The 12,828-nt window shown below is 52.8% G+C and overlaps 2 protein-coding genes across 2 annotated transcripts; one reads left to right on the top strand and one right to left on the bottom strand.

The window, feature by feature from the left end:
* Positions 1-7,692: 7,692 nt before the first annotated feature.
* On the top strand, positions 7,693-8,656 carry LOC146170627 (histone H2A-like). The gene has a single exon (XM_084586889.1). It carries the CDS (start codon positions 7,767-7,769, stop codon positions 8,139-8,141), a length of 375 nt encoding a protein of 124 aa, XP_084443015.1. The 5' UTR covers positions 7,693-7,766; the 3' UTR covers positions 8,142-8,656.
* Positions 8,437-9,648, bottom strand: LOC146170626 (histone H3). Its single transcript, XM_084586884.1, has one exon. The coding sequence runs from the start codon at positions 9,585-9,587 to the stop codon at positions 9,177-9,179; it is 411 nt and encodes a 136-aa protein (XP_084443010.1). The 5' UTR covers positions 9,588-9,648; the 3' UTR covers positions 8,437-9,176.
* Positions 9,649-12,828: the final 3,180 nt, after the last annotated feature.

The raw sequence follows: 12,828 nt of genomic DNA, 5'->3' as shown, positions 1-12,828 counted from the left end.
CCTCCTTTGCCGAGCCCCTTGCCGCCCTTGCCACGTCCAGACATGATGAAGACGATGAAGAGAACGCGTCCGCTACGATCAGAGAAAGGAACGGGAATGACTTGTTTGCGCTCCTCCGGCGCGCGCCAGAGTGAGTGCGGGCACGCCATTGGCTGGCTCCCTCGACCACTCACGGTCGATGCGCCGGCACGTAGCGCGCCAGCACCACTTACTCGTTTTGTAGGAGCCTCGGGCGAGCCAAAATAAGGGTAGAAGCCCAATATTAATTTTGCACGAGTGAGAAACTAAAAGCGGAGCCGCGACCCGTCTACTGCAATAGAAAATTGCCTTGCGCACGGTGGCTGTAAAAAAGTGCCCAGTGCGGCTTGCTTTCCGCTTTGCGAAGTAATCGCGTGTATTTTTCAAACTTTCGCGTTATTCTTCAATTCCAATTGCTCATAACCGTTTGTTTCAGTTTGCCTCGTACCAAGAGACGCTTTCTACGCCTGTTTCATATACGCTAATGCAATTTTCTTTTTACTTTTCAATTCTTGCTTACGCGGAAAAAATAAAAAATAAATACTACTATAGCTGTTTACACAAATTCAGAGAACTCGTGCAGCCAGGCAGTGTGACAAGCACCGCAAGATATAGTATAAAAATGAATCGCAGAGTCCTTTCTCCCTGCTTTGTTTTCCGCGTTGCTGTTCGTTTCATTTCCGAAACCCGCCCAGGTTTGTCTGCTTCCGCTAATTGCGAAAACAGATATTGTAGCGTGCAAAAAAATTTTTTTTTTTTTTTTTTTATTCCTATTGTGTCACTATTCAAAAACCAACAACCAGCAGCAACTGCTAAGGCAGCTCCCAACCTCATGCCGCTGATGGCGATTCGCCGCTTCCTGGTGATCTCCTGCCGTGCGCCAGAATGCTGGAATAGGGCGAGTTTTTGCGGCGGTCCAATTTGAGCTCCGCTTTTCTCCACAAGTACGGCACGCACGCAGTTGCAATTTTCCACACTAGTACGGACTCCTTTTAGGCCACTGGACAAAAAATTTTAATGTCACTGCACCAATTTTCCAATGCGCTAGCGGGGCTTTTCTTTTCGCGACCATATGTCGGCAAGCGGGGCAAAAGGTGCTGCGACCGCCAAGAATCCCCAATACCGCTCGCGCGGCAGCTCCTGGCTCCCCTTATTTTTTTTTTTTTTTACTTTCCCCTAGCTGCGAGCAGAGGAGACACACGAAAATACGAGCGAGCAGCGAGACCTACTACTCAGTCACTATTTTATCGCCTGGTCGAACTGCAATAGACATTGGACGCGGCAAATATACCTAACGTACTTCGTTCATAAAACATTATTCGCAACGCCTGTACGCGTAAGGCTTTGTAAACAAGCAGCTAGTACGCAAAAGTAGAATAATAATAATAATAAAGCAAACAAACACAGTCTGAGAGGGAAAATGGTTCCGAGCATTGTAGCGGATCGCTCACAGCATGTTTGCCAATGCAGGCATTGCGGTTGGCTCTGATAAGAGCCGTTGAGTTTGGCGCCGACGACGAGCTCAGTTGCGCGCCTACTTGGAGCTGGTGTACTTGGTGACAGCCTTGGTGCCTTCGGACACGGCATGCTTGGCCAGCTCGCCAGGCAGCAGAAGACGCACGGCAGTCTGGATCTCCCGGCTCGTGATGGTGGAGCGCTTGTTGTAGTGGGCAAGACGGGAGGACTCCGCTGCAATGCGTTCGAAGATGTCATTGACGAAGCTGTTCATGATGGACATGGCCTTGCTGGAAACTCCGGTGTCCGGGTGCACCTGCTTCAGCACCTTGTAAATGTAGATGGAGAAGCTCTCCTTCCTGCGGCGCTTCTTCTTCTTCTTATCGGTGGCGCGGACGTTTTTCTGCGCCTTTCCGGCTTTCTTGCCGTTGTCAGATGGGGAGGGGGATTGACACCCGGAGGTGCCGTGCCCCAGAGTCACACATAACTCATCAGCCCATCATCATCCATTCAACACCTCCGGCAAAGTCCCCCCCAGGGCCAAGTGGGGTCTGGGAGAGTTTTTTAGTTCGAGGTGAGGGTCCTACCCGGACAAGGGGGCCGCCGCGCGATGCCCTCACAGGAGTGAGTGTCATCAAACGCAAAGACGGCCTGCAGCGCCATCGTGGCATCGAGCCGACGAGGTGAACCTTCATGACAGCACAAGTGTCACTAAGGACAACCAATCCCTGTGAGAAAATCATAATGACACAGAGAGTGTTCCACCCTTAACCGAAAAAATCACAGACGGTCCGCACCAAATCTTCGAGAACCTCTGCTCGCCAAGAATGCGACGTTCCCGCTGCAGGCAGAACCAGACCTCTTTCCGTACTTTTGCAATTACTTCATGGAGGCCTGGAACTCTGCTGTTGTATGCGGCCGCGCAGCGTGCCAGCCATACTTGGTACGCGCACTCCACGAGCAAGAGGACGAACTGGTTAACGGCCACGCCTGGCAACGGGTTCAGGTATTGCACGGTCTGGTACGGTATACCCGGAAGCTGGAAGAGGTTAGCTACACGACGGAGAAGCGCTTCAGGAAGGAGACACTGCGAGAATATGTGCACAGTGTCCTCTCTACCACCACAAGTCGGACAAGTTGGTCGCAGGCTGGTCCGTGTAAACGCCGGCGCCTTAATGGGGAGGACTCCCCTGGCGAAGCGGTACATAAAGGACGCTCTGCTTGCTTCCAAAAAATCCGCTGTGATATACCGCCAGCTGGGCTTAACATTAGCGAGGTCGTAAAGACGGAGGTGAGGGGGAAGACTAGGAGTCAAAAGCCTAACTAGTTCCTTTAGGGGCACCGAAACCACATCAATGTCCGCCTCCTCCTTACGCAGACGCTCAAGGCAGGTAGCTGCCTGAGCATAAAAAGGGGAAGGAGAGCCCGATCGTGGCACGCAATGAGAATACGTGCTCTGGGCGAAAAGGCGGAGTCGAGTACTCAGAAAAAACGAAGTCAGGCTTTGAGTCAGAGGCATGTCCGAGTTCAATGCCACTTGGGTCCACCTGACGTGCAAGGCTGAGGCTACGATGCCAAGGTCGGAGATGCCGAGGCCTCCCCTCTCCCTAGGCAGCTTCACCACAAGTCTTTTGACCTTGTCAGGAGCTCCACTCCACAAGAAACGGAAAAGGATCCGCTCCAGGTGAAGCTTCGTCCGTGCTGACAGAGGTGTTACGCCAGCGACATAGGTCAGCACCGAGAACAGGAGGGACCGAGTGATAGTGGCTCGAGCCGTAAGCGGACACAAGAGCTTCTCATACTCTCTTGCCCTCGATTCAATTTTCTCTTGAGCAGAGGACCAATTCCTATCTGAAAGGCCTTGTGAATTGAAATAAAAACCAAGGAGACGGACTTCAGCCTTCACGGGAAGACCATGAGCGGGCTGAGGACTGGATGGTGCACACCCAAAATAGAGGGTGGCACTCTTCGACCTATTAACCTTAGCCCCACTCGCCTTACAGTACACCTCCATGACATCCAGAACGGAGGAGACGGAAGCCTCATCCGGGACGACAATGGTTAGGTCATCTGCATAGGCAAAGATGGGAGCTGGTGGAGAACCTGGCGGCAGCGGAAAGCGAGCTATGCGACTGTCTCGAGAGAGCCTTTGTAACAGGGGTTCAAATGCGAGCACGTAGAGGGCAGGAGATAGGGGGCATCCCTGCCTGACTCCACGGCCCACGTCAAAAAATTCGGAGGTGCGTCCGAGCACAGTAACGGCTGAAACTGGCCTGGTATATAGAGCTCTGACCATGCGCTGGAAATCAGAGTCTATACCAGCTTCTTCCAGGACTTGGAATAAGTAGGAATGACTAACAACATCAAAAGCCTTCTCCTGATCAAACGAACAAAGAATACCCTGAAGATTTCTATGTTGAGCCCAGAGGAAAAGGTCCCTAAGGGCAAAACCGTGAAGCTGAGTGGAACGACCAGGAACACTACAAGCCTGATATGGGCCTATAATGTCTGGAAGAAAAGAAGTTAACCGAGAGGACAGGCACTTGGCTATGAGCTTGTAGTCGACGTTCAGGAGCGTGATGGGACGCCAGGCTCGTAGGTCAGTGCGTCTCGACTCATCCTTACAAAGGAGAGTGATCCGTCCTTCCCTCTGAGTACCTGAGAGCGTCCCCTCACCCAGGAGCCTGTTTACAAGAGCGGTGAAAGGCTTCCCGAGCTGCTTCCAGAACTTGACATAAAACTCAACAGTCAGGCCGTCCGAACCTGGGCTACGATTTCTGTGGAACGATTTGAGCGCCGCTTCTAATTCTGTCTCATCCAAGGGAGCTCCTGATAGGTGAACTGGTTTGGAGGGGGATTCAAGTGGAAAAGTAGCTGTGGTTGGAGCTGGAGCCTGATATAGGACGGAATAAAACTGCCGTGTTGCTTTAAGAACAGCATCCGGAGTGTTGGAGATGGACCCCGTAACCGGGTCTACCAATTCAGTGAGGGAAGTCTCTGTGCGCGCTAAGCGGCGTCGGAGGAGGTGTCTGCTGCACCAATGTTCCCTCTCCCACCGCTCAGCTCGCGCCATAGCCCTAAGACCATCCCAGCGTTGCTGGAGCAATTTTCGGAGCCGGATGCGCTGCGAGGCGAGTGCTTCGGTGACCCCTTGGCCAGCAGAAAGAGGCTTAGAAAGCAGGAGGATGACATCAGAGACAATGGTGATCTCCTGCCGTTCCTCACGTGCCCGCCTCATTCCCGCCGCCTTGAAACAGTCACGCACATCTGCCTTAATGCCATCCCATCCGACACCGTCTAAGCCTAGGTTGGACTGTAGAGAGTTTCGAAGAATACCAGAGACCTCCTTAACAACCTCCTGGTCCTCTAAAAGCCGCGAGTTGAGGCGCCAGGTCCCCTTCTCGCGAGGGACCAGGATCCCATCACTGAAGCGAAGGATGACACACTTGTGATCGCTCAACGCGGAGGGGACCGACCACATGGAGTGCATGCCGGAGGCTAGTGTTGGAGAGACGTAGAAGCGGTCTAGCCTACTCTGAAGGCGCCTCCCAGTCCAAGTCATCCCTGACTGTCCTGAGCGGAGCACCTTCCAGGCATCGACCAAATCTAGCTCCTCGACCAGCTCCCTAAGTGCACGCGCCCCCTGCCTATCCCGCTCCTTGGGCGGAGTGCCTCGAAAAGAGAGGCGATCCGCCCTGTCAAGGACACAGTTGAAATCACCCACTAGAACTAACTTGGATGGACCTATTAGCTGGGAGTCAAGGTGCTTGAAGAAGGCACCCAGATCACGACCTCTGTTCGGAGCATAAATGTTAACTATGCGAATGCCAGAATCAAGGTCTACAGACAGGACGCGGCCCTCAGCATCCCTGGAGTGGCGCAAAACCGAGCCGCGGAAGCGTGGCATAAGAATAATACCAACGCCGCGGGAACCCGACGCACCATAGCTCCAGTAAGACCTGGTGCCAAATGTTCTGTCAAAGCTCCTGATCTGGCCAAGGCGATGGATGTAGGTCTCTTGCAAGACCAAAATATCTATGTTTTTAGAGCTAGCAAGCTGAAGGATCTCAGCTTGCTTGGGACGACGGGACATGCCACGACAGTTAAAAGTAGCTAATGTGAGCGATGCCATGATGAATTGAGAAAGAAGCTGCCTAGAAACCTAATAAACGGAAAAGAAAACCCGCGAAAGGCGGAACTATCGGAGCAAGAGACCTGGAAAAATAAACACCCTATTGAGAACCTGGGGCTGCCCCAACCTGACGGTCGGGGGGGGACTCCTCTTTAGCAGAGGAGTCGGAAGTGGAGGGGGAAGGAGACGAGGACGAGGAGGAACTGGAACGCTGAGAGCATTCGCAGTCAACCACGCCACAGAAGGAGCAAGCGGACCTTACGGACGGTGAGGACGAGGGGGGAAGCTCTGCCTCATCGGCCTCAGCAAAACACTCACAACCCTTACCCTTACATAGCAAACAGGGAGCTAGCTCAATGGGAGGAGAAATAGAATGCTGCCTCTCACCAATGCTGACTTCCTGCTCCATGTCTGAACCTTCGTCCTGGCTGGAAGATGTCGCGCCAGGTTCCTCGTCCCCGTCGGAGGGGTTCCGTGCCACCGCCACGACCACCCGCTTGGCAGCAGGCCGTCCGGTCTTAGCCTGGGAGGAGGTACCCTCGGAGTCGGTGTCAATCTCCGCTCCTTCTTGTTTTTGCGCGCGCTTCCTGCGCCGCTTCGTCTTTACCGCCACAAACCCCGCGTCGATAGCGGCGGTTTGTGTCGGCTCAGCAGCCGGGGCCGCCGCAGCGGCCCTCTGCAAGGCTGCATCCTCAGGCTCCTTTTCAGCCTGTGCGGCGTCGGCAGCGGCCGCCGGCGCGGTCGCTTCCAATGCCGGCGCCGCATCGGGCGCGGGTGGAGCCCACCACTCGCACACCTCGGCCGAAGCGTGCGGGACGGGAAGCTCCTCCGCAGCAGCGGGCGCGGCGAGAACGGCCTCCTCACTCACGCCATCGCCAAGCTGCTCCTCCTCTCCGTTCTCCTTGGCTGGTGACTCAACAGCAACCTGCGCCAGGGATGGGGGCGGCAGCGGCGGCTGCCCCGCGGCGGCTGCCGGCCCGCTCGAAGCGGCGGCGACAGTCACCGAAGCAAACGACCGTTTCGTGCATGCGGAAATGGCGTGGTCACCACCGCAACGCGCGCAATCGGCGTCACAATCCTCATGTCCATACTGCGCGCAGCGCTTGCACTTAGGAGTTGGGCACGCTGCCGCAAGATGCCCCACGCGCCTGCACAAGCGGCAAAGACGCGTCACTCCTTCGTACTCGCACTGAACGACCCTCTCGCCAACTTTCAAAAGGTTTGGAACTGGTCTAGCCATCTCCATCTTAATTCTGAGGTTACCGCTCTCAACATCAGGGAACCCCGGAACATTTTCCAACTGCCTAGTCTGTACCTTTCCGTACGCCTCGAGCTCAGACACGAGCGGGGCGGCCGGCAAGTCCGACGGGAAACCGAACACTCTCACGTACCGGGAGCGGACTCCGCGGTACTCAAACTTAATCTCCACATCCTTCACACGAACGACAGGATCTGCTAAAAAGCGATCAACCGCCTGTTTGGTCTTAAAGGTGACCTCGAACCTACCACCACCAAAATCCTGAACACATTTAAGCTCGTTCTTGTTAAACCTCTTGACGAGGTCCTCACAAAGATGAACATTCAAAATGCCTTTCGGCACGCGCGAAAAGAACACATACGGCCGAAGCCGAGACGAAGAGGAAGGCGATGCCATAGCGGCCGCGCCGCCAGGCACCACGCGCACGCGTGCGTGCACGCCGCGCCGGAGGAAGGAGCGCTACCCGCCTGCCTCTACAATCTCAAAAAACAGCAACAACGACTCACCGAAGCCGCGGGGGCGTCCCCAGCTCCACGACGCAATAATCCAAACAGCACAAGCACGAGCGATGTTATTCCGAGCTGCGCATGGAGAATAGCTGCCGCGGGAAGCGATCCGAGAACCGGCACGCTGGAGCTAGCCCTAACACTTCACGGCTTTTCCGGACGGCTGAGGCGGCATGATGCGTTCTACGAGACCAACGGTGTCGAAAATGGTCCGCGCGGCGTTTTTATGCGGGCACCGTGGTGTTCAAGCGACCGAGGCGAGGCCGGCGCGCGATTGGTCGGCGCGCCGCGACCTCCTCCTCCTCGCGCCCGAAACGGGCCGCAGAATGCTGGTTCCGGCTCATTCTGGCAGTGAACGTTGTCGCTGCTGCCCCTTGTCGATCTCCCCTGCGCAACAATGTCTGGACGTGGTAAGGGCGGCAAAGCCAAGGGCAAGAGCAAGACCCGCTCCAGCCGCGCGGGACTCCAGTTCCCAGTGGGCCGAATTCACCGTCTCCTGCGCAAGGGTAACTACGCCGAGCGCGTCGGAGCGGGCGCTCCCGTCTACCTGGCAGCCGTTCTCGAGTATCTGGCCGCCGAGGTGCTCGAGCTGGCTGGCAACGCCGCTCGCGACAACAAGAAGACTAGGATCATCCCTCGCCACCTGCAGCTGGCCATCCGCAATGACGAGGAGCTGAACAAGCTGCTCTCCGGAGTGACCATCGCGCAAGGCGGCGTACTGCCCAACATCCAGGCCGTGCTTCTTCCCAAGAAGACCGAGAAGAAGGCGTAAGCAGCGCTACGACCGTCTACGTAGGCACGCCAGCAGCGTCAGCTCGCGACTAACGGTCCTTCTCAGGACCAACCAAGCGCCTGCCTTGGCGGGGCATTGCTCTGCGATCCGTCTTCTCCGGACCGCTGAATCCCTCTCGACCAAGTTGCTGTTTGTTTATTTCGTGTCATTACCGGGCGCGGCGGTCTGCAATGAGTCCGCCGCACTGCACGCAAGTACGCTTACTATTGTGAGATTCGTTTACAGTGCAGACAGGCAAACATGGGAGGGAAGTGACATGACAGAGCGCTGAATGGTATATTTATATACTTTTATTGACCGATACAAACAGAATGGCGCACAGTGATTGAAACAACTAGTTGCATACCAATCGCAATATTAGTGTTTTGTTTTAATTTTCTTTCGCGGTTTCCGACACACGACCAATCACGCTTTAGTAATCCCGTGAGCGGCGATAATTTCCCTCCCCGTCTGCAGAACCCATTAGCGTGCCAAAAAAAAAATAAAAAAAACAACCAGACGCACACCCGCAGTCCCGCTTCTCATCACTGACGCGCTACGCGTGCGAGATGAAATAGTGTAAACAGGGGCAACTGCGACGCGAGCAAGCATGGAACGAAACCTGCGGTCTGATGTGATAGGGACGATTAAATGAATGGTGCGTGCACCTATTTAGTAGACGGCTCAGGGTACCAATCAAAACCACTTGCCTTTGCACAGGGACGATGCAGTTGAATGTTTCGCTGCTTTCCTCTAGCACGCATCGTGCGAGTGCAGCAGCTGTAATGTATGTCATCGACAAAGTGCGGCCAGCACGGAGCCGCAAGTGAAGGACGCGAGCAATCGCTTTCACAGCTACTCACCGGTTTCCAGCACGTACGAAACGAAACGTGCAGCATGTGAGAGAGAGAGAGGAACGTGGGTTCGGAGCTCAGGTTCGCCGCTGTCCCGTGGCCAAAGCAGACGTTTTGGTGGTCCTGAGAAGGACCGTTGAAAAGCGTTGCTGCACAGGGGGCTCCGAAGCGGCTGCGCTTTTTAGGCGCGCTCTCCGCGGATGCGCCTCGCCAGTTGGATGTCCTTGGGCATGATGGTGACGCGCTTGGCGTGGATTGCGCACAGGTTGGTATCCTCAAAGAGGCCGACCAGGTACGCCTCGCTAGCCTCCTGAAGAGCCATGACGGCCGAGCTCTGGAAACGCAGGTCGGTCTTGAAATCCTGGGCGATTTCCCTCACCAGGCGCTGGAAGGGCAGCTTGCGGATGAGGAGCTCGGTGGATTTCTGATATCTGCGGATCTCTCGCAGGGCTACCGTTCCTGGTCTATAACGGTGAGGTTTCTTTACGCCTCCGGTGGCTGGGGCACTCTTACGAGCAGCCTTTGTAGCCAGTTGCTTGCGGGGAGCCTTCCCACCGGTGCTCTTGCGGGCAGTTTGCTTTGTCCTAGCCATAGCGGCGGCAGACGAGCGTCAGACGTGAGCGACGGAAGCGCGCGCACTGAGCGGTGAGACGCGCTGCGCCGCTCCTCCTCGCCCTGTCCGCCTAGCTGATTGGTCGACGGAGGGACCGATGGCTTCCCTCCGTTCAGCGGCCCCGAGAATGCTGGAAATCGACACTTTTTGAGCGCGCGTTGGTTTCGCGCACCGCATGCGTGACAAACGTCTAGGTGTAACCGTGCTACACCAAGAGATTACGGTGCGCCTATCCTTTACCTTTGCCGGCCAAGCAAAAGCAGGCCTCTTGAGAGACGCGGGCATAGGCGGCAGCGTCGTCAGCGGCGCGTGTGCGCGCTGCTGGAAGGAGCCTGTGGGCCGGCAATTGCCTGCTCCCGGATTGTTTCCTTTTAAAATAAAATAAAACAAAATTTTAAATAATCGCAAACACCTCCCGGCGCACAGAGATAGGGGCCGTCGTCACAAGGTGTTAGCGCAAACGCTACGGCTGTCGGTATAGATCTCCGTTCGCCGTGAAGCTACGCGTGGTGCTTAAATTATTGAACGTTCAAGGTAGAGCGACGAAGCAAGAAAATAGCCCGAGAGCTAGGACGCTTTCAACTTGGTTGGTGTCGCCGCCGCTGGTATAAGCACAGATGGATCTGCAGACAGTGGGCAACAGATGTGGGTTTTATTACGATTGAACATGGCTGCCATTGCAGTGGTGTTTTTCTGTTTTCCTATTAAAGGCGACCTCGCACACAACAGCCTCTTTCCGAGACAGAAGCTCTAGTTGATACCGACAAGGCCTGTGCTGCAGCTCTATTAAGGTAGAGAGGAATCTAGCAAGATTGCGAGTGACGAGGTAAAGTGTCAGCAGCGCGATATGTACATGCTCTTCAGTACGGCAGACGTGCGCAGTCACGACACACAGGTAGCCGCGGCAGGTTGTTGCGTGCAAGCTTTTATTTTTTTGGTCAGCTCAGGAAGGGACTGAGATGGAGAGAGAGACTGCATGGGCACATTAGGGTATGGAAATTGGAACGAGAGTGAATAAAAGTCAAAGTAGCAGCCTGCACGGCGCCCGAAAACGCACGCTTGCTAGTGAAGTGGTAAGTCACTGACATGGCCAAATGTTTCGTAAGACTAGTGTCGCACCAGTAGTAGGTGGCATAAAAGTAGTTGGAACGGATAGACACACAACGCCAATGAAGTTGGTAATTATTACCTGGCCGCCCAAGAAAACAAAAGAGAGCAGCCACGTCTCGAGAGGCAGTGAAGTCAGCTCCGGCCAGCCAGGCAGGCAGGCGCCACACTTGGACCTTTACGCAGACATGCTTGGTGCAATTATTTTGCAAGCTAGCATGCACAAGAGCTCGTGGCATGCGGGAGTAAGAATGCCAAGCAAATTAATGCCGAAAATTTTTCTCCGTTCGCCATAGAGGTTCATCCACATGACCAGAGAGTGACAAAGGTTTCCACTTTGGCATTGCATACACCTGAAACGCAAAATAAAACGACATCGTAGGCAACTTAAGGCCCCTACTGCAACCTTTCAAGAATTAAAGCACGCGTTAGCACGTAAGTTAATGATGGCAAAGAACCATTACTACCAAGTTATTCTTCCTTCATATTTAAATACTTATCCTAGCAGATTTTGGAGACATCTAAGTAAGAGAAAGGAAGTGATAGATAGAGTGAAAACGGATGAAACTGTGTTACTTGATAGCCATAAAATTGCGGATTCTTTTAATCATTACTTTCAAAGCGTTTTCACATTGAAACCTGTCCTTACTAAACCGAAAGAATGTATAGATCCTAGTAGTATTCCTTCCATCTCAACAGAAGGCGTATTATCATTGCTACGCCAACTTGACAGAAAGAAAGGCTGTGGAGTGGACGGCATTCGAAACACTTTTTTAAAACGCTATGCTTCACAGATTGCTGAGTATTCAGCCAACATGTTTTCAGTTTCCTTCCGTACAAGCGATTTACCTTTTGACTGGAAAGTAGCACGTGTAGTGCCTATTCACAAATCAGGTGATCGATCAATACTATCCAATTACCGTCCTATATCAATAACTAGCAGCTGTTGCAAAATTATAGAACACATTCTGGCGGGTATCGTTAGGGATTTTCTCAGTGACAAAAACATTTTATCACCTTTCCAACATGGATTCCGAAAAGGAATGTCAACAGTTACCCAACTTGTGTCAACTGTTCATGAATTATCCTCTGCCCTTGACAATTCCGGCCTTCGATACGGTCGCACACAATAAACTTATTCGTAAATTAGAGCTAATATGTCTTCCACAATATATAGTTCAATGGATAGAGGCATACTTGGAAAAGAGAAGTCAGTTTGTTGAGGTGAATGGTGCCATTTCCGAATCACTGTGTGTCACTTCGGGTGTACCGCAGGGAAGCGTGTTGGGTCCATTATATATATAAATGATTTGCCTGATGTTATTCCAAATTCTGTATCCATACGATTATTTGCAGATGATTGCATAGTGTTTAAGCAGATAAGGAAAACTTCTGATCATGGTATTCTTCAAGCCTCTTTGACAGCTATTGACAAATGGTGTGTGGAACGCAGCATGAAACTTAATGTCAAGAAAACTGTACTCCTACGTGTAACAAGGAAAAAACATTTTAGCCCATTTACTTATTCCCTACAAGGCTCCGATATTAAAGAAGTAGCAAGCCATAAGTATTTAGGGCTGACACTTACCAATCAATTGGACTGGTCACCGCATATCTCACAAATTTGTTCTTCGGCATTCTCGACACTCTGCTTCCTAAAACGCAAACTTAATCGCGCCCCCTCTAATATCAAATTTTTGGCATACAACACATTCATCCGAACTAAGCTCGAGTACGCCTCTATCATTTGGGACCCTCACACAAAAAAGAACATCACTGCTCTTGAAATGATACAAAGGAAAGCAGTCAGGTTTATTTTCCACAAGTACAGCAGATCTGATTCTCCCACACAGCTGATGGTAGAAAATGACATCCCGCTCCTTTCAGTCCGCCGCAAAATGAACACAATTTTGTTTCTTGGTAAGATTCTGTCACAGGAAGTTAATATTCCATTACCTAACTTTGTCCAACCTTCTACTGCCAGACGAACACGACACACTAGGGAACATATGCTGCAACCTGTCTTTGCCCGAACAAATTCATTTAAGTACAGTTTTTTCCCACGGACCATCTCTGATTGGAATTTGCTTTCAGAATTTCTTTTCCAAAGCAG

Source organism: Amblyomma maculatum, unplaced genomic scaffold (genome assembly GCF_055883805.1).
Source record: "Amblyomma maculatum isolate TAMU_Amacu unplaced genomic scaffold, ASM5588380v1 scaffold_137, whole genome shotgun sequence".
In the NCBI taxonomy this organism is placed as follows: domain Eukaryota; kingdom Metazoa; phylum Arthropoda; class Arachnida; order Ixodida; family Ixodidae; genus Amblyomma; species Amblyomma maculatum.
This window is presented reverse-complemented; position numbering and strand designations above follow the sequence as displayed.

Bases quoted from the DNA above. Each gene is read 5' to 3' on its own strand.
- LOC146170627 (XM_084586889.1), top strand. From the start codon at position 7,767: ATGTCTGGACGTGGTAAGGGCGGCAAAGCCAAGGGCAAGAGCAAGACC.
- LOC146170626 (XM_084586884.1), bottom strand. From the start codon at position 9,587: ATGGCTAGGACAAAGCAAACTGCCCGCAAGAGCACCGGTGGGAAGGCT.